Source organism: Urocitellus parryii, unplaced genomic scaffold, assembly GCF_045843805.1.
Source record: "Urocitellus parryii isolate mUroPar1 unplaced genomic scaffold, mUroPar1.hap1 Scaffold_40, whole genome shotgun sequence".
NCBI lineage: Eukaryota > Metazoa > Chordata > Mammalia > Rodentia > Sciuridae > Urocitellus > Urocitellus parryii.
Genome location: NW_027553586.1, coordinates 978,172 through 999,231, shown reverse-complemented (window position 1 = coordinate 999,231; position 21,060 = coordinate 978,172). Strand labels below are relative to the sequence as shown.

The 21,060-nt window shown below is 47.7% G+C and overlaps 1 protein-coding gene and 1 pseudogene across 1 annotated transcript; one reads left to right on the top strand and one right to left on the bottom strand.

Moving 5' to 3' along the window:
• The first annotated feature begins 765 nt into the window (after positions 1-765).
• On the top strand, positions 766-3,322 carry LOC144252296 (rho-related GTP-binding protein RhoC-like; annotated as a pseudogene).
• Positions 3,323-4,368: 1,046 nt separating this feature from the next.
• LOC113186650 (Mov10 RNA helicase) lies at positions 4,369-15,435 on the bottom strand. Its single transcript, XM_077794713.1, is given in 25 exon segments — positions 4,369-4,460; positions 4,535-4,665; positions 4,890-4,990; positions 5,073-5,198; positions 6,080-6,098; positions 6,100-6,146; positions 6,358-6,443; positions 6,446-6,548; positions 6,753-6,870; positions 8,088-8,131; positions 8,134-8,315; positions 8,407-8,504; positions 8,654-8,757; positions 8,970-9,128; positions 9,683-9,717; positions 9,720-9,829; positions 9,948-10,151; positions 10,392-10,546; positions 11,292-11,460; positions 12,117-12,251; positions 13,754-14,026; positions 14,208-14,447; positions 14,700-14,862; positions 15,271-15,396; positions 15,399-15,435. Coding segments are annotated over 25 exon segments (3,057 nt in total).
• Between the last annotated feature and the right edge of the window lie 5,625 nt (positions 15,436-21,060).

Genomic DNA, 21,060 nt, shown 5'->3' with positions numbered 1-21,060 from the left:
CCTCTGAGGTGACATGTAGAAAGGCAGAGACTCTGGAGGCATACATCCCTGCTTTGAGTGCTGTCCTTGACACTCTGATTATCTAACCCTCAGAGAGTTTCCTTGTTGGCCAAAATGGGAAGTGCACCATTCACCTAACAAGCCACTGGAAACTGAGGTAAATATTTTTTGTCAAAATACCCAACAAAGAGTAGGCACTTTGGGGCTTTATAAATATTCCTTCTCTTACGTATCAGCCACCCATTAAGTGGTTATGCTAGTATCTGGTTTTGTAGAGGGACTCCTTGTGTTTGACTAGGCAGGCGTGACTCAAGCTGAGGGACAATCTGTTCTAGATTACACCTTAGCAATTATTAAACCTTAAATGTATCAAATCTTGTTACAAATGAAATCTGTCTCATGACTCCAATATGCAAATCAGATAAAAGCTGGCTTTTCTGGAGGTATCCCTGAACACCTTGCTGAATGTTTCCCCTCAATTGAGTGGATAACGTTGAAAGTCATGTTTTCTGGTTCCCACGTGGGTTCTTCCACCTCCCACTGCTATATTTTAACCCATTGGAGAAGACCTGTCCCTGTCCCAGAAATTAGGAATCGTAAACTCTGTTTCCTACAGGATTGGTGCTTGGCAAGAATGTGCCGAAGCAAGCCCCCTTTTCTGTTTTCTCTTCCAGGTTTGTGGAGAGGTTTTGGAGGCCACAGAGCAGTTTTTGGACTACCATTTTTCCCCAAATCCCTACTGTCTCTTGTTTGCCAGCCCCAGCCATGGCTGCAATCAGAAAGAAGCTGGTGATTGTGGGGGATGGTGCCTGTGGAAAGACCTGCCTCCTCATTGTCTTCAGCAAGGATCAGTTTCCAGAGACTACTTCCCTACTGTCTTTGGGAACTATATTACAGACATTGAGGTGGATAGCAAGCAGGTAAGGCCAAGAGCCCTTTCCTATCCTGCCTTGGAACCCTGTTCCTGGTCACGTAGTATGTCCTTCCTTACCACTCACTCACATTTTTGTTTTATTTTCCTGTGGGAACAAGTAAAAGTTGAGAAATGAAACTGCACTTTTAGAAAACATATGGTGGTACATGCCCATCATGCCAGCTACTCAGGAGGCTGAAGCAGGAAGATTGATCACAAGTTTGAGGTCAGTGTGGGCAACTTATCCAGACCCTCTCTAAAATAAAAAGGGTTGGAGTGTGGCTTATTGGTAGAGTACTTGCCCAGCATGCGTGAGGCTCTGAGTTAATCCCCAGTATCCCAAAGAAAACCTGGATATATCCTCTGGTTCTACCACATACTCGCTGTGTAATCAGGGCCAAGTCCCTTTGCTTCTGGGTTTAAACTCCCCACCACCACAAAATGGTGATGATGGTATGATTTACCCTAAAGGAGTGTGAGAATTAAAGTGGTATTCACGATAGCAATTCATTTGAGATCACAAAAATCAAACACATTTTAGTGATTTTTGTGGGAGAGGGGTTACTAAGGGTTGAACCCAGTAGCACTTTGCCACTGAACTATATCCCTAGCCCTTTTTACTTTTTTAAACAAATTGAGACAGCGTCTTGTTAAGTTCCCCAGGATGGCCTTGAACTTGGCGATTCTTCTGCCTCAGCCTCCCACATTGCTGGTTTATAGGTATGCAGCAGTACACCCAGTTTACATCTTAGAACTTTAAAGAAAAACTCAATTGAGTTTGTTATGACTGTGATTAATATGGTGCCTTGCACACAGCAGGACTAGTGGTTTGAGAGGACCTCTGGATAGTAGGTTGGGGCCCTTGGGGTCAGCTATATATTGCCCGTTTGTCAGGTGGAGCTGGCTTTGTGGGACACAGCCGGGCAAGAAGACTATGAATGTCTTCGGCCTCTCTCCTATCTGGACACAGATGTCATCCTCATGTGCTTCTCCATTGACAGCCACGACAGCCTGGGTGAGGACTTTGGAGAGAGGGGGTAGAGATGATTTGGAGTCAGCCATCTTCAGAGGCTGTGGGGATGGAGTCACAGGGCCCACACAGGCTCTGCTGGCTCCTTTGTTGTGGCATCTCCAGTGTTTGGAAGGGCTTGGGGGAGGATATGCTACAAGGGACGGGGTTTTGAGGTATGAAGGAGACCATCAGCCTCAGACTGCTATGGGAAGGAAGACCAGTGCTCACATGCTTAAACTGAGGTACCTGTTGGGACATGTCTGTGCAGAAAACATTCCTGAGAAGTGGACACCGGAGGTGAAGCACTTCTGCCCCAATGTGCCCATCATCCTAGTGGGGAATAAGAAGGAAGTGAGGCAAGATGAGAATACCAGGAGAGAGCTGGCCAAGATGAAGCAGGTGGGTGGGGCTGCCTGATGGGGAACCCTGGGGAGGAAGGTGCCCTCTGAGGGGTTGCAGTATGGGGCAGAAAGGAGCTCTCTCTTCAGCCAACTGTCCTGTGTTAAGCAGTCATAGTGATATTTACCTCCTCCACTCCCATGTGTGTGCCCTGCTAAGAACCAGAAGGAACCTCAGTATCAAATCAGATGATCATAGAATGAAGTGACTTGTCCAAGGTCACTTGGCATTTTAATTTATTCCAGTTTATTATTCTGTCTTTGGAATTGGGGCTACTAAGATGAATAAGGAAGTCCTTGTCCATGGGGAGACAGCTTATGTTTCACTTAGGGTATGCAGACTGTGCCATCAGTGTACCTGGGGAGGAAGGGCATCATCAATGGCTGAAGAAAGGCTTAGAGGGTGAGGGAGCTGGCTAATTCAGGGTCTCACTAAGTGGCCCACTGACCAGAGGAAGGGTTTATTACATGAAGCTGCCAGGGTATAGAATAGAGACTATCTTGAGAGGATAATTATATAAGGCAAGGTTTTAAACTGGGGACAGCAGGCAGAGGATGGGTTGGGGGGATGATGGAGAAGGTAGTCATTTAGGAGGTAGCCAACACACATTCAGGCAAAACATATGTGGACCATAGGGTCTGCAACTAGGTGGGCGAGGAGGGGCTAGTCTGGGGACAACTTTGAATGTAAACATGAGGTTTAAATCCCTGCCTGGGGCAGCCGGGGCCTGGATGCTTTGTAAGCTCAAGGCTGGAGGAGGTATTTGTTATGGGTGAGGTGGTGAGAGGTGCACTTAGCCAACAGCTTCCTCTGCCTTATCTTCTGTCTTCTCAGGACCCTGTCGGATCTGAGGAAGGCCGGGATATGGCAAGTCATATCAGTGCCTTGAGTGCTCTGCCAAAACCTATGAGGGATTGCGGGAGGTTTTCGAGATGGCCACTCAAGCTGGCCTCCAGATCCACAAGAATAAGCGCCAGAGGGGCTGTCCCATTCTCTGAGATCCCCACGGCTCCTGATGCCCTTTTCCTTCACAGGGGCTTAGGGATCACCCACCTGCCCTTGAGCTCCACCCTTTGGACTCCATGCTGAAGGCTCCTTTTTCCAGTTCCCTCATGCCCAGGATTGCTTCGTTTCCCTAGCCCCCAGAGTGGTGGCAGGCATGCCCTCCCTCCCTGTCCTCTGGGAGCTGGGCCTGTGGCCTGCCCTTCTTGAGCAGTCCCTCTCCCTGCTGCCTTGGTCCAGGGGTAGGGCTCTTGCTCCCTTTGGCCCTCCCCAGAGGATGGTCACACACCAGCACTTCATATACTTGTGGCTCAGAGGAGCATTTCTAGGGTAGGTGGATTAGGGTTTCTCCTTTGGGCAGGGGCCTTGCCTCTGACTGCACTTGTTGGGGGGCATGAATAAAGGCCACAGGTTCCAACACGTGTGTGGCAGCTTCTTATTTTCTTTGTCTGGTTCCTATCTTGGCTACAAGCCCAGAGTCCCATCTCTCTCTTCATTTCCAAGTTGCTTGCCAGACTGGCCCCCTGTTGGCAAAGGCAGGACTAGGGTGGAAGGGTGGAGTCTTAGAGCAGAGATGAGGTCATGCCTGGCTTAGCCTGGGTGGCGGGTGAGGGGCATGGTCTCTAGCCTGGACTAAATTTAGAAACTGGTGGGTGGCTTCCCACTGAGTTTCCTCCCCTGGACATGGAGTCTGTGAGGAGATGTGGCCCTGGACAGGGTGTGACAGTCTCACACTCTTGCAGGTCAGCCTGGGGACACAGGAATCTGGGGCCAAGATGAGGAGACACGATCAAGAGGCTTTTGCATAGAACAAGATTTTTTGCTTTCAGAGTTTTTCTTCCTTCCCCTTCCCCCATAACAATGCTAACAAGCAGCTTGATGTGTCATTCTCCCAGCAGTGGAAGGGTGGAATGGCTTGGTTGTAAACACCCTTCCCCAGCCTTCCTGTCCCTTAGAGGGGCAGCTCAGCTGGGTTCTGGTTCAGGGTTGGGTGCAGCGGGCTAAGGCTTGGCTTGGTGTGAGAAGGCAGGCAGCTGTGTCTTCAGAGCTCATTCCTCCACTCGGGCTCCGCTTGCAGGGACAGGCCCCTTTTACTCTCCCACTCCTGGGGGAGGTAGTCATGACCATGGGGCCCTAGAAAGAAAGGAGGTATGCTTTGTCTTCTTTACCTTCTCTTCCACCACTGGCCCACCCTGGCCCAGCCATACATAAGGTAGAGGGGCTGAGCTTGCTCAGATCTTGAAGTAAGTTCTGTCCATTCTGTAGGTCCAGTTTGGCAAGAAAGGGACACCCTGTATACCCTCCGTTTTGTGGGGTACAGAGGTGTTGGCACACAGAGCTGTGTAGGCCTGGATGAGGAGTATGAGCGCAGGCTGGAGGCCAGGCCTGGGTCCTGCCACATCTGAGCCTTGGTTGCTCAAGCTCTAAATGTCAGCTCACTTACAAATAAGATGGAGGTTTTATGAAGATTAACTGATCCTGAGGATTGAGCCATAAGAAGGTACTAATGAAGATACAGCTGCCTAAGCTGGGGCTTGTGGCCACCATGAGGGATTACAGGGCAGGAATGCTCATGCTTTCCAGTCGGGGTCATGGCCCAAGAGAATGGGGTTGCCCACTATGATGAGCAAAGCTTTGGCCCAGGTCACAGCCACGTTGAACCTCTGGAAGGAAGAAGTGGTGGGGTCATGGGAAGGAAGGGCCAGAGGAAGGAAGAATTCCTGCCACACCCACCAGCCCTCCAACCTTGGGGTTCTTAAGGAAACCCAGGTTAAAGTGCAGATCCAGCTGCACAAAGCTCTGTCTGCTTCACACAGTAGAGATGAAGACCACGCTGCATTCTTGGCCTTGGAATTCTTCCACAGAGCCCACCTAGAATAGATAGAGGCAGGGTGTGAGAATATGTGGGTTCAAGGGGAACTTAAGGGATGTCTGCCCCATGGCTCTTGAGCTGCAAGGAGGGTACACTGGGCAATTGTCAATCAGTGGGTGAGTGCTGCCACAGGGGACAGGAGGCATGCTCTGCAAGCACAAGCCTCAAGAGTGAAGCTAGCTCTGGGATTCAGGCCTGTAAAGCCATCAGAACAAAGCAAACAGTGTTGCAAAGAACACAGTAACTACAAACAGTGTTTCTGAAACTTTCCTGGAGATAATCAGCAAGTACTTGTTTAGACTATAGAACCTGGGGCCCTAACCCAGACCTCCTGATCAGAATTTTCCAAGGCAGATATCTCCAAATCTCAAAAGAGTAGGTTTCAGGCTTGTAACTGAGGAGCTGTAAAAAATACTAGTGCCCTGGCTCTGCCCCCAGATATCAGTGTTAATTGGCTGGTAGGGGCCCTAGTAGTATTAAAAGCCCTCCAGGTGACTTTTCTCTGTACTAAGAGCTTGGAATCACCATCTCAGAGCAAGTGTTAAGCTATTGAGGGTGGAATTGAGGTGACAATATCACATGACAGATGGGGGTAGGCTGTGGCATTTGGACTTCATTCTTAGGGCAAAGACCTCAAACCTGCCCAATAACAGTGACCTGGGAGGTTGTTAAACATGCAGGCTTCCTGATCCCATGCCAGAACTATAAACTGGAGCTTTGAGGAGCAAGAAGATGGGAAAAAACCCAGTTCTGTCCAAGGCAGTGGAGGTGGGACAGGGACATGGGCCAGACTGAAGCAGTGACATAGGAGCTGAGGTCTCTGATTTGGGAAAAAGAAGGGTACAAAGAAGGTGAGAGTGAATGTGAAGTAGTGTGTCACCTTCAAGTCCTTCCAGTCTCTGAAGCTCCCTGTCAAGTTTGGCGATGCAATAACGGATTTTTTCGACCTGGAGTGAAGGGAAAGGCATATTTCTCTTATGCAGTCACCTCAATTCAAGAGGAACTAGGCAGGAAGGAGGCCAGAGAGCTGGGGAGCAAAGAGGGAGGAGGCAGCTGACCTCTGCACTCTTCTGAGATATAGGGCCAGCAGAGGCCAGGGCTGTTCTAGAGGTATCACCTGGGGGAGGACCCATCCTTGCTGGGAACTGAGGGTCTGACCTGCTTCCAGTATGGCGAGATGACTCCAACGCTTCATGGGCTCAAGAGGGCTTTCCCCTTCTTAGAGGAAGTGGCCAGGAGCAGCTCAGGTAGGAGGTCACCATGGCAGACTCTTAAGGGTTGAAGAAGGATAGGCTATTTCACTCATGCTCATCTTTGCCCATCACACCATGAAAGATGATGGGAAATCCCTGGTCACAGGGCTAGAAGAAACCCTCAGCTGGACTTCCCTGCTTCCTTTCCCTCCCACTCCAAAACCCTTGCAGGCAATAAGGAAGCTTAGTCCAAGGGGACAACTGGAGGGACCCCTGGTGTCCAGTCAAGCCTTTTCCTACCTTCAGTAAACAATCAAGATATGGGGGTGGGGGCCTGAGTCCTGCTCTGTCCAGCCTCACCTGTTGAGGCAGACCCTCTTAGCAGCAGAAGCACTCTTGATCCACCACATCTGCACAGGCCTGCAGCTCTCCAACGTAATACAGTTGGTTGGGAATGTCCAGTATGGTGGGATGGGACCTGAGAGTCAGGAGGGAGGGAGAGCTAGACCAAGGCCTGGATTACTTTTATCCTGCCCTGGGGGGACAGGCTTTAGGCCCACACATGAGCGTCTTGCTTCCTGCTTCCTGCATAGCAGGACACATTCACCTGCAAGCTCTCTTGCCAGGCATTGCACACCACATAAAGCAGAACTTGTGGGTCCATAGGGATCCAGTGACCAGTGAAATTATTATTATTTTTTTTTTCAAATTACTTTTAAAAACTAAGATTTGCCAGGCATGGTGGTGCATGCCTGCAATCGCAGTGGCTTTGGAGGCAGAGGCAGGAGGATGACCAGTTTAAAGCCAGCCTCAGCAAAAAGCAAGGCATTTAAGCAACTCAGTAAGACCCTGTATCTAAAAAATGCAAAATAGGCCTGGAGATATGGCTCAGTGGACATGTGCCCAGTTCAATCCCTGGCACACCCCATCCCTCAAAAAAAAAAAGAAAAAGAAAAAAAAACTAAGAAATTAGGGACTCAGCTTTCAATTTTGCCAAGGAAGGGCAGTGCAAAAACAATGTATCACTTCCCATTACCCTTATTTGAGATAATATGTTAAATCCAAAAATAAAAGTAGTAACGACACAATAACATTTCCTTTTTGCAACTGTCCTATATGGTACTCATCCAAGCATTTTTACTGTCTAAACTTATTCAGTAAAAGAACCATATAAATAGGGTGTGGTTCTATGTGCTTGTAGGTCCAGCTAGCTATTCAGGAGGCTGAGGTAGGAGGACTGCCTGAGGACAGCCTGGGGAACAAAGAGACTCTTAAAGAAACAAAACAAAACAGAGCTGTCTATGTAACTCAGTGGTAGAATTTTTGCCTAGCATGTGTGAGAGCCTGGGTTCAATCCCCACCACTGCAAAACAAACAACCCTGCCTAGCCCTCTAATTTGATAATATGTTTATGAAAAACTATTCATTTTCTCATTTCTCCTTGGATTGCCTGGAAATGCCATCTGAGACAGACATCAGACACATCCTGGTGTCTGACCACCCCCATATCTAGATAATCTCACTAGTCCAGAATGAAACCACTAGCTAAAGGAGGCCTCTGACCTTCCAGTCTATAGTCCTTTCTGCATCACAGAGGCGCCAAGCAACAGGAATGCAGACCAGAGCCTCCTGCTGGGGCGCAGTGGGTGCGAAGGCATGGGCTTGCAGTGGTGGGAGATGAGGGTGTGGGCATACCAGTAGTTTCATAGCAGCTTGGTTATGAACTGAGGTGATGAGCTTGGTCATAGCCATCAGGGCCCTTCTTGTACAGGGCATTGTAGGTGAGCAGCCGTTCCAGCAGCGAGTACCCCAGCCCATATTTCTGTGTCAGTGGGGACCACAGCACAGGTTCCAGCTGTCGAGGGTCTCCAGCCAGCACCAGTTGCCCTCCTGGATTGCCTGTTTCCTTAACTTCCATCAGTCCTAGAAGGCAAGGGTGGTATGAGGAGCAAGGTAAGTGATGGGATCTCCCCATGCAGGGTGGCACACCTGCAGCCCATGCTGAGCCGCTCACCTGCTATGGCCACCAGACTCTCAGGTTCCATGCAGTGACCAGCATCATCGATGAAGATGTGTGTGAAGTAATCAATGGGAAACTGGGCTGATACCAACCTGGGAGGTGTCAGGCCAGGCAGGGTCATCCCCAGGCACCCAACTACCAAACCCGAATGCTCACCCAATCTGGTCCCTCACTCACCCACTGAGAACCCTTCCCCATCTTCCCAGCCCACTACACTTTTATTTACACACACACTCCCCACCTGCTGGCCATGATGACAGTGGTAATTAAGATTTGGTATTCCTGCAGTTCCTTCTTGGAAGGAAACACATACTCCCCCTTTTTCACATCCCTGTTACAGTAGGGCTGTGGATTGTGAAGCAACATGAGACATCAGCTTGGCTCTACCCATGCCCACCCTCACTCTGGCAATGGGCCACTTTATAGACAAGGAAACTGAGGCCCAGGGAGGGTTCTCACCCACCCAAGGGTGAGGATCCAAGTCTCCCTACTTTTCTGGTTTATCCTTAGAGTCTCCCAGAAATCTGCCATCCCTTGACCCTCTGCACTTCCCTTACCTTAATGTCCTCAGGTACCATGTGGATGTCCCTGCTGGGGGCCAGGAGGCAGTAGATGGAGCTGGGCAGGTGGACCCAGAGCCGCTGACAGAGAAGATCAGCACCCGAGTTGGACGGAGCGCAGGCTAGGATGTGAGCTTTGGGCAAGTGCTTCACCACCTGAGATGCAGACAGGTAGAGTGTGGGAAGCAGTTTCCCAAACTCTGGTGACTCACACTGGGGCAGTGCAGCATCTGCCTCCCACAGCCAAGGGAGGCAGTGATATAAATGACAAGTTCTATCCTGGAGCCCTGCTAGTTCAATTAGCACTTTGACGTGGGACAACAACTGCAATAAAACACACAAGTCTATGAATACCAAAATGCAAAAAGTCACTCCAAGAGCCACACAGTGCCCAACCTACCCAACAGTGCTCAACAGACACACTGACTCTAGCTCCCCACTTTAAAAAAAAAATTTGTAGTTGTAGATGGACAGGATGCTTTTATTTTATCTGTTTATTTTTATGTGATGCTAAGGATTGAACCCAGTGCCTCACCCATGCTAGGCAAATGCTCTGCCACTGAGCTACAGCCCCAGCCCTCCCCACCTCCTTTTGATGGCTGCTGAGAAACAAGAACTTTCAGGAAGATGAAGGAAATCAGAATTTGGGGAAAACCGCTCCATCTGGGGGAGTCAAGGATATAGGTCCCAGGTTTATCCTCAAGCCTCACCTGCTTAATGGCCTCCACTAATGTGACAGTCTTACAGTGCCTGGAGGCCCAAAGATGATGTAGGGGGCTGGATGTGTGGTGTCCGTAACAATGTGCTTTATGGCCTGCAGCTGCTCTGGGTTTGACTCCAGACTCCGGTCATACAGCCTGGCAGGGAGGCTGGGAATCTGAACTTCAACTTATCCAGCATCCCAGAGGCCTCTCGGACTCCATCCCCAAGCCCCACACTCCAACCAGCCGTGGAGTCCCCTGCCCTCAGTCTCACTTGAGCTCCACATCTGAGGGCAGCAGCGGGAGCCCATGGGAGGGCACAGGAAAAAGCATGGACCACAGCAGCCAGCGCCCTGTCAGTTCCAGGGCCCGATGCTGGACCCACAAGGGCTGATGGTTGAAGGTGAAGGTCACCTTGAAGGTCAGCCCATCCACAAATCGGCTCAGGAGGGTTTGGATAGGGAGAAAGGTAGAGTAGCTCCAGTTAGGTGGGGCAGACAGTAAAAAGCCAGGACCTCCTTCCACCTCCCTCTGCTCTACTCCCTCTTTCCAAGACTTCCATAAAAGCTCCCTAGGAGTGGCAGCTGCTGAGGTAGCTCAGAGTTCCCTGGAAGAAAAGTGCCTGCCCTGTGCTTGGGATCCACTCATCTTAGGAGAAAGCCTCTTATCTCCCCTGGCCTGAGGGAGAAGACTGAAGAAGGGTTCCCCCAACATCCACCTCATGGAAAAGCTCAGTTTGACATGGTCCAGTTCCACCTTGTGCATGAAGCCCTTGTAGGTGATGGGGTCCTCCTGGTGTGTCTCAGAGGACAGAAGGGAAAACAGGTGGTCCCTCTGCAGCACTGAGGGGTGGCTCTCGGTCACACCAGGAACCTACAGGGTGTGAACGTAAGCAAGCTTCTGTCCCAAGCATGGTCACTGAAAGACCCAACCCCCAGGCTCTCTAGACCCCTGAGGGATGAAAACTGAGTCTCTGGCCTTCTATCCCAAGACTCAGAGAGCTGCGTTTTTCCTGTTTCCCTTCCTCTCCCACCAGACAGGAGTTTTGGGGAGAGGAAGACTACAACCTTCCCAAGCTGCTCACAGGTGCAGAACTCCAGGGTGCTAGTTTAAGGCCTGGCAGCCGCTTCCCACTCTACTCAGCTGCCCTCTCACCAGCTCAGTTCTACTCTGCCTTTAAAATATTGTTAAAACTCATCTCCTGTAGTCATCTTGCCCTGATCATCCTTGTTCTCTCTTCCCACCTGCATTTGTGTGGAGAAATTCATTCTCGTGGGTAATTCTGGTCTAAGGTACACACATTCAAAATCTGTGTGCTAGAAAGGGGCCTATGAATTATCCAGTCCAGCTCTATGCTTTTTTGATAAGGAACCTATGGCTCAGAGAAAGCAAGGATCTTGCCCAAGATCACACAGCCAGTAGTAGCAAAGTCTAGATTAAAACCCCAATGTCCTGCTCTGACACCATTTTGGGCAAAGGATGCCCACCCTACCCCTTGCTGACCCCTCTGGGACAGGAACCATTTCATCCTTCTTCTAGGTTTGCCCTGTGTTTAGAAATGGCCTATAGAGGTTGGCTGACTTGAGCCTGCCCTCCCTGCACTGATCTGAGCCCCAACCTCCAGAGTGAGCAGCCTGGGGTTCTGGTCCACGGAGTCCCAGGTCATGGGCACCGATTCCAGGTCATAGTGCCGGATGTCGTGCTCCATCTGCAGCTCCTCCAGGTGCAGCAGCAGTCAGAGTTTCACCTCATAGTTCCTCCACATCAGGGCTGTCTCCAGCTGGGCCCTGGCAGTGATGGTTGGGGGGTCAAGTGGGAAGGGCAGGAAAGGGACAGGTCAAGCATCCCCATGACCAGGAGCATCTACCTCTCCCATTTGCAACTAGGAACACACCAGGAATCAGAGAAGACCAGAAGGACAGAGAAATGGATTGGGTCAGAGGCCTTGAAGAAGGGAGCCCCAACTCTGGCTTCCTCCGATGTCCTTGACCCAACCTCAGACCTGACTTGAGTATCCGTGGTAGAACTTATGGCGGAAACATTCTCCCCCAGATCTTCCTTCCATGACTCACACCCTAACCTCATTCAAATGTCATTCTCTGTTCAAATGTCACGTCCTCAAAGAGGCCAGGACTGACTGCTCTCTGTAAAATATCACCAATTCATCCCCTTGTCCTGCTTTGGTTTTACTTTAGCATTACTTGAGCTCTTCAAAGCACTCACCATAATATGGAATGTACAAGATAAAATAAAAGAAATGATCAGTGCTCACTGTTCCCCACCAGAATGGGCAAGGCCCATTTGGAACAGCACCTGGCAAGTGGGCATGCTCAGCAAGGGTGAACGAATAGAGACTGGGAGGCTGGACACACATCGAAAGCAACAGGCAGAGGCCAGCAGGGAGAGAGAAGACAGGAGTGGGGTATCGAGGGGAGGCACTTACTTGATCTCAGCAATCTCCTTTGAGGCAGTGTAGATACTTGTTCCCTGTAGACGGATGGGGAGCAGCTGCCTGAGGCGTGGGGGTGGGTAGTAGGTCCCCAGTTCCATACTTAGCTTCAAGTCATAGCCTTTAGCACTGCAGAAGTGGGGGGAAAAGCTTTCATAAACATTGAACCTGTCACCTTCAAGACTCTGGGAATGCCCCTCCGTGGAGGATGCACAAGGACCCCTGTGATGCCATTGCCAAAGGGTGGTCGGCAGCCTCTGCCCAAGGACATGGAGCTCACTAGCTCATGTGGCTGCTCGGTCCATGGCTGGACCAATTTGGGAAAGCCCAATAGTTGGAATATTTAAAAAATATTATTTATAATACATTTTCATTATTAAAAAAGAATCTGGCAAAAAATTATAATAACATTTTTACCATTCTGAGACAGTCAATGTTAATTTTGGGGGGTATTAAGACTTCCAGGTTAATTTATATTATATATATATATATATATAGTTTTTGTTTTGGGGTACCAGAAATTGAACCCGGGGCACTTTACCACTCAGCCACATCCCCAGCCAGCCCTTTTTAATTTTGGTTTTGAGACAGGGTCTCAGTAAGTTGCGTAGGGCCTCACAAAGTTGCTGAAGCTGGCTTCAAACTTGTAATTCTTCTGCCTCAGCCTCCTAAGTTACTGGGATTATAGGCATGTGCTACTGCACCTGGCACCTATATATTGTTAACAAAAAGTGAACAATTATCTAACTGTGAAGGTCCTACAGTATTTTGTAACTAGCTAGCTATGTCGAAAAGATGTTTACACATGAGTCCACTCGCATGACATGTCCAGCATAGGGAAATTTATGGAGACAGAGATAAAGTGAGTGGCTGCTAAGCACTGAACAGGTGGGTGAGTGATAAAAGGGTGGTAACTGAAGGGTACTGGGTCGCTCTTCTTTGGCATAATAAAATGTTCTAAAACTGACTGTAATGATGGTTGCACATATCTGTGAACATACTAAAAAAAATCACTGACCTGTATGATATATGAATTATTTCAGTAAAGTTGTTTTTAAAAAGAGAGAGATCTGCGTGTGGTGGTGCATGCCAATAATCCCAGCACCTCAGGAGGCTGAGACAGAAGGATCAAAAGTTCAAGGCCAGTCTCAACAACTTAGCAAGACCCTGTCTCAAAACAAAAAGGACTGGGGCTAAAGTTCAGTGGTAAAGTGTCCCTGATTTCAATTCCCAGTACTACCAATTTTTTTCTAATTTAAAAAGAGAAGAGAGTGGGCTGGGTAGAACATGGGTTTAGCATGCATGGTTTTGATCCCCAATGCTATGAGAGAGAGACAGAGAGAGAGAGAGAGAGAGAGAGAGAGAGAGAGAGAGAGAGAGAGAGAGGTGTCAAACAATAATGGGTTGCCTGATAATTCATTACACAGTTAAAACACTTCTTAAAAAATGTTTTCATACTGTCCTTCTTCCTGCTACTCTCCTACAATTTGCTTCCCAGGCAGAAAATTTTTTCTGAGCCCAGAGGAGGGAATAAAGGGGCCCCTGGTTCCCAGCTCTGGGCTTTTCCCAAGGGCCCACACTGTTGTGATAAGGACATGCCAAGCCCTGTCAGGTCTGGAGGGAGGGCTTACAGGTCAGGTCTTTCTCCTTCCTCTATATAGTTGGTCAACATAGGGTTTCCAGTGATCCAGGTGTGCTTGAAGGGAGTCATGGGCTTCAATTGTGCAGCCAAAGGGCTGTGGGCGATGGAAGCCAAGAAACGGGAAATGTAGAAAGTGCCATCTCCTTCTGAACCCAACTCCCCAGGTCCCAGCAGCTCCCAGAGCACCGTGGTTGAGAAGTAGCCCACAAAGCTGGTCTTACGTTGCACATGCAACTCATAGCATTCACCTGCAGGAAGAAGGCTGAGTGAATGGGAGGGGGGAGGGAAGGCAGGGACCCTCCCACCAACATGCTGAACCTGACACTCCCCCAACCGGATCCATCCCAAGAGGAAACCACTGGACAGCCACAGTGTGTGCTCCAAAGCTGCAGCCTTGCTAGGACAAGCCCTGCCCACCAGAGTTTTTCCCTTTGGAAAGCTACTGATTGGGGCCCAGTGGGCAGGACAGCTCCTAGTCAACATAGTAGAAGGCAAACTGGGGTTTCTGGCAGAGTGTGAAGAGGTGACTGAGGGTAGCATGTTTGTTTCCTCTGTTCCGGAGCCTCAGGGTCAGCACCACCTTGTGGTTCAAACCCAGGCAGATAAGGAGTTGCTCATCTTGTGCTTCATGGGGCCCCTGGACTTCTACGTCCACCCCATGCTTCCTGTGAAGATACTCAGCCCTGAGGAGAGTGGGAGTCAAGGGTGGGGGCCAGGGCAGGAGCAGCCTGGGCTGCGGGATGCCCTGGGGAGAGTGCCAGCCATGCTCCCACCCGCAGTCAAGCCCCCCACCTGCTTCCGCCATTCCTTAAGGAAGAGGCCTCCCCACAACCTGAGCAAACTACTCTTCTTGGTTAGACAGCCCCTTCCCCCATGCCCTGAGCACCCCTCACAAGCAAGGGTGTGTTCACGAACAAACACACATGGACACACACCTATTATAAAAGATCTTGGCTAGCAGTGACTTGTGGTGCTTGCTGATATCTGAGCTCAGTTTCATTCTCCTCTTTTCTGGGAGCTGCAAGTCAGTCCAGTGGTCCAGTTTGAAGAACCTGACCCGAGTCTTGGTGACGTAGGCCAGATTTGCCTTGAGAAGCACTCAGACTGAACCCAGAGATTTCAGTGTGTGACCGCAGTGCAGCCTCTGAGGCTCCCAGGGCAGCCTAGGGGAAGGGACTGGTCTCCCAAAGATGAATGGGCACTACCCAGGCAAAAGAGGAAGGGCACAGTGTTTCAAGGTGAGGGGTGTGATCTCGCTACCTGGGCCATTACTGAACCTCTGGGAGCCTCCCTTCCCTCCATTATGAAATGGGAATGGCAAGGCTTGCCTCTTAAAGATTGCTGTGAGCCTCACCCAAGATAGTAGTAGCATTGCGGCAAGCCACTTAGCCCAGCACCTGGCACATAGGAGACCTCAGTAATAGTGAGTGGTGATTAGTATCACATACAGTTTGGTTGCACTAAATTGAGAAGTGTGAGGGGAGTGGCAGGAGGCAGCAGAGGTACATAGGGCCCATGATTCGGCCGGGTGCATAGGCCCCTACCTGATCTTGAAGTCGCTGTTATAAATGGTTCGCAGCTGCTCTAGATTTGTCTCCATGTCCAGTCCCCGAACGAATAGGAAACACTGGCGGTCTCCTGGAGCTGCTGGAAGCTGAACATACTGGGCATCTCAGCAGCAGCTGCAGCCCAGGCAGGAGGGTCTGTGGAAATGAAACTGAAAGTCGCCGCCGTGGCTGGAAGTTGGCGGCCCTGCAATGTGGGTGCAGAGGGGGAAGCCCCCTACCTCTGACGCCCTGCTCCTGCAAGCTCCCTTTCCCCCACCAGATGTCCCTCTGCAGTTCTTTCCCTACCTGAGCCTTCCCTTCGGTGGGTCTCTTCATCTTATCCCCTCCCCCTCTTCGCATTAACTCTTTCCTAAGGAGTCTGACCCCTCCCTCAGGGCCCTCCCCTTACCCCAAGCTCCCTCCCCTGGCTTCCAGCCAGTATCTGAATGTGGCCATCGCCAAGGGCCCCCAAAAGAGCCCAGGAGGACCTCTGAGCCTCTGCTAGGGATACTCCCTAGCACTGGAGGCTACTCCCACCCTCCAGAGCCTCAGGATTTATTGAAAAGCAGAAGAGCAAAGAGCAGGGATTGGGACCTGGGTCAGCTGCAGCTGGACTGGGGCAGCTCATCCAGCACCTCCCCCAGACTGGCAGAGACATAAACCAGCAGGCCAGCCAAGCGGGCGTCACACCCCCCTCCCCCATATTCCCTGCTCAGGCTCAGATGCTACAAGGATGGAGAAGATTAAGCAGGGGAAAACGTTATGTTTAGAAATTGATTATGCAAAGTAGAGGAAAAAATAGGAGCACAGGCAAAGATTTTACCCTTTTTTTTCCCTCCCCCAACTACCCGATGAAGCCCCAGAGGAGTACAGATGGTGAACAAAATATTGCTGTTGCTTACCCCATCTCAAAAACCTAACCTACCATCTACCATACCCAAACCCAAGGTTTTGCTCAATTCTGACCAGCAAATCTAAGTCCCCATTATTTTTGAACACATAACCTTCTTTCTCTGGGCAAACCTATCTTCTGGATGTCCTTAAAACAATTGTCATATAGTTAAAATGGGTAAAAATTTTGTTACTATGTGGCTTTGTTATAGTGGAAATTTTTAAAAATCAATTTCATCTGGAAAGTCTACTTCAGGTGGAATTGTAATTGTTATTTTCACACAGGGGGCTCTAGATGTCTAGAATGGTTTTTGTTAGAGCACAGATCACTCTACTTCAGGTGAAGGAAAACCCTACCCACAAACTAAGTGGCCTCCTTCAGGGTCACATATTCCCTTCTTAAAACTAAATCTGGGAGCTGGGTTGTGGCTCAGTGGTAGAGCACTTTGCCTAGCATGTTTGAGGCACTGGGTTTCATCTCTGGCACTTCACAGGCTTCATTCATTAAAGGCTGGTGATTCTTACTCTTGAGCCACATATTTGGGCATTAAATACACATAAAAATAAAATAAAGGTATTGTGTCCATCTACAACTAAAAAAAAAAACAAACTAAAACTGGGTGTCACCAGATTAAAGGACTTTTTCAATTTTGGAGCATGCACAGAGCACTGAGGGCACTATCATTTGGAGGATCCCAGGTTCATTGTAATATCATTTACATTGCATAAGCCAATGATAGAGAAACCTCAATAACTGCCACAAATACATAATACTGAGGTGGGAGGTTTTCAGATCAATATAAAACCCCACCACATGGAAAAACCCAGACTGCTTCTTTCATTACGTTTTCACCTTTCACATCCAGCTTTTGCAGAGCCTTCCTTAAATCTATTCGCACTTCAAAGTAGTTAAAGTTTGTTTTAGTGAGTCCAAACAGCACTGAAGACAGTTTGAAAGTTAACTTTGGCGAACATTACTAATGGAGTAAATCTCTCAATAACACTACTTTGCAGGTAGAAGCTTTGTTTTTTCATTACTCAAACTATTAGTTGGGTTGTATAATTCAGAATTTGAATGTTCTCCAATCTTGTTCAAACTATACTCCCTAAGGCAACTAGAAATAGCTGTTAAACCTAAAATACTGAAATTGGTCAGTCTACCATAGACCAAAGGAGAAGCTGCAACAGTTGAGCCTCATTGTTCCAGGATCCTGTATTTACAAATTCATGTATTTAGTAAAGTTTATGTGGAACCCAGCCTGGCTCACATCATCTTGAAATGGTCTTCTGGTCCTTCATGGACAAGTAGAGAAGTGGAAAGTTGGCAAGTTCCCAGTACACACGTTCCCAACTCAGGCACAGCACTCTGATGTTCTGCCTAGTTTTAGCCCTCATATTATTAAAAAGTTGTTCTTTTCATGGACCACTTGGTGCTCTTTTGCTACTTTGTGCTTTTTGCTGCTTAAAATGGCCCCAAATGATAGTGCTGAGTGTTCCTAAGCACAGGAAGGTTTTCCAGTGAAAATTCCTCAGATTGGCTTTATTCAGGCACAAGTCTGCTGAGAGCCATTGACAAGTAGGAATGACGCATCGTAATCCTTGCCAGCGTACCCCATGTTAAATGGACTTGCCTTGGAAATTTGCTGCGACCTTGCTTGTGTGTTTGAGAAAGGTGACCCTGCTCAATCACCAGGGTGGATCCAGGATTAGGGTGTATCTTACAGGAAGTATCCTGTCCTTGGGTTTAGGGCATGACAATAGGAGTTTTAGGGAAGTTGGAGGATGAAGATTATTCCTGCTGGGAGTAGGGTGTGCCTGCTGCCTGAGTTCCCGCTGAGTTCTCGTGGAGAGAAAGTATTTAGGATGTGAATTGTGCAGGGGGGGGGGAGGAAATTGCCCCTGAGCCTGTGTGGAGGCTGGTGTGAGATTGGAATAAAGAATTGCTGTTTGAACCTACAAAGCTGTGTGGTGGCTTGTGATCTTGTGCCCAGCCAAGACATTGGCATCTGGCACAAGTCATAGTATTCACCCATTCCATGTCCACAGACATTGTAAAATATAACTACTCTGAATAATGAGAATCACCTGTATATACATAACAGAATACTTTTATCTTTGGTAATGTGGATTGAACCCAAGGGAGTTTTACTAGTGAGCTACATACATAGTTCTTTTTTTTTTTTTTTGGACAGGTTCTTACTAAATTGCTGAGATTTCAGGCATGTACCACTGTGCCCAACAACAGAATGCTTTTTTAAATTTTTTTTTTTAGTTGTAGGTTTACATAATGTCTTTATTTTTATGTGGTGCTGAGGATCAAATTCAGAGTCTCACATGTGCTAGGTGATCACTCTACTGCTAAGTCACAAACCCAGCCCCCCAAACTTTCTTTGACTTTTCTCAGGGTAGGTTGTGAAACAACTTGAAGGTGGTTATGAGTGTCTGATTCACTTGGTAGTTCTTTTTTCTTTTTTGGTCCCAGGGATTGAACTCAGGGCCACTCTACCACTGAGCCACATTCCCAGTCATATTTTGTATTTTGTTTAGAGACAGGGTCTCACTCAGCCTCCCTTTTGCTGAACTCACTTTTGGCTTTGAACTCTCTATCCTCCTGAGCTGCTGGGATTACAGGCATGCACCACCATGCTTGGCTTCAACTTGGTAGTTCTATATAGAACTTTAAATTAATAAATTGGCATTCAGATGTATAAATTGGTCTTTTCTGAATTTAGAATGTGTCAAGGTTTGCCAAATTATCTCATGAACTTAGATAAGTGTAGCATCTAGAGCTTTGGTTGATTATAAAACAGAACTGGCACTAGAACTAGGCAAACAATAGAGACAAACACAAAGGCTCAGATGAAACAAATAGCCTTCAGCAGTGTCATTTCAAACCCAGATATAGAGGTGAGGCCTCATAGGAAACTCCTTTATGGGAAGCCTTTGGCCCAGGATACCATAGGGTGAATTCATCAGTGTGTGCTGAAACAGGCACAATTTAAGCAATTATTCTGCTGAAGAAGGTTAAGAAATTCAGGTGGTCTCTGCAGGAGTTGGCAAGGGAGTTTGATTTCCTAGCATTTACACAAGCAACCAAGGGTTTTAGATAGCTTGAGATTTCAACTTTTAAAGTCTTTCTGGAATAAGAAAATCAATAAGATAGTTTGGGATAGGCTGACAAGGTTTATCAAGTTAAATGTAAGAATGTTTGAAACTGTTTGCATTACAAGAATGAAATACATTAAACGTCCCTCAAAAACGTGGGAATTTGAACTGACCTTAGGTGGAAGGTGAAGAAACTCCCTCTGGTTCTCTCTTGGGAAACAGGATAAAAAGCCTTTCCCACAGGTCATCAGTAGCTAAGCCAGACTTGGAGGGGAGGAAAGCAGCATTTAAAGTTAAGGCAATGTGAAATATTACCCAAATTCCAGGTGCAGGAATTCTTTAATTTCTACTTCCTGCCTAGTGACTCCCATCCATAATGGGTAGAGAAGATAACTTTTTCTTTTGGGCATTAATATAAATCAACAAAACCTTTGACTTGCTGGTAGCTTTTGGTGGAGAGTGGTCCCTACTTTGCTAATACACACACAACAACAACAAAAGCTGTCTTTCTAAGCTTTGATATTTGCTGCATTCATAATAGTTGGAAGTAGGGCTCTTCCTGCAAGCAGCCTGAAGTGATCTGTAAGAATGATTCCTTACTCAGCTGATCTAGAAAACCCTACAAAATCATTTAAGAGATTGAAATCTGCATATTCACTTTAAGAATACCATTAAACTGCTCAAACCATCAAGGACATTACTATCCAAAAAGCCATCAAGCATCTGAAAATTGTCACTTTAAAGATATTCTGGTATTACAGTGGAGTTGGTAGGTGTGCTCAGGCCAAACAGTGGGGCTAGACACAAGGTTGGTGGCCTAAACAGAATGAACTTTTGTTGATAGGCTCAGAGATGAAGAAAGTAGCTGGTCCAATGGTGCACACCTGTAATCCCAGCAGCTTGGGAGGCTGAGTCAGGAGCATCACTGAGTTCAAAGCCAGCCTCAACAATTTAATGAAGCACTAAGCAACTCAGTGAGGCCCTGTCTCTAAATAAAATACAAATATGGCTGGGGATGTGGCTCAGTGGTTGAGTGCTCCTGAATTCAATCCCTGGCACCCCCCACTAACCTCCCCAAAATGCAGAAAGTAATGCTGAACTTTAGGTGAAGATTCTTGGATCACTGAACAGATCCAGGTAAACAAAGCACCCAACATGTACTGTTGCACACCAGAGTTCATGGTCAGATTAACCTAATCATAAACTTCACTACAGAGATGAAAAGGAACAAACTATTCATAATCAAAAGAGGAAGTTGGACAGACGAAAAACATATCCAAGAAGAAACTAATAGAAAGTTAAAACAAGATCAAATACATTGAATTTCTTACCTTGAGAAGAAAGGTTGAAGAGATGCATCAAAAAGGAGAGAGGCTCAGATACTTTTAGAACAAAATGGGTATACGTCTATTGAAATACCTGATACAGAAGATAGTGTTGTATGGATGGGTAGTATGAATGACAAATAATACAAATATATTTTATTTGAAATAGACAAAAAATGCCTACACAGCATTCACTTGGAAACAAACTCTTGCTTGACTGTATTACTGAGCAAAGACAAAGCTGAAGCACAAATACCCTTCTTTTTTGACATGTATTTAGAGACAGGTAGGAAGACACTACTTGGTTTTAAAAAACTAACCTTCCCTTAAGGCCTGTTCATAGAAGTGTAAACAATGTAAATAAATCCACCATTACCAGTTGTCCTATCATATCTATGTCACCTGTGTATTCTGAGATCATACACATA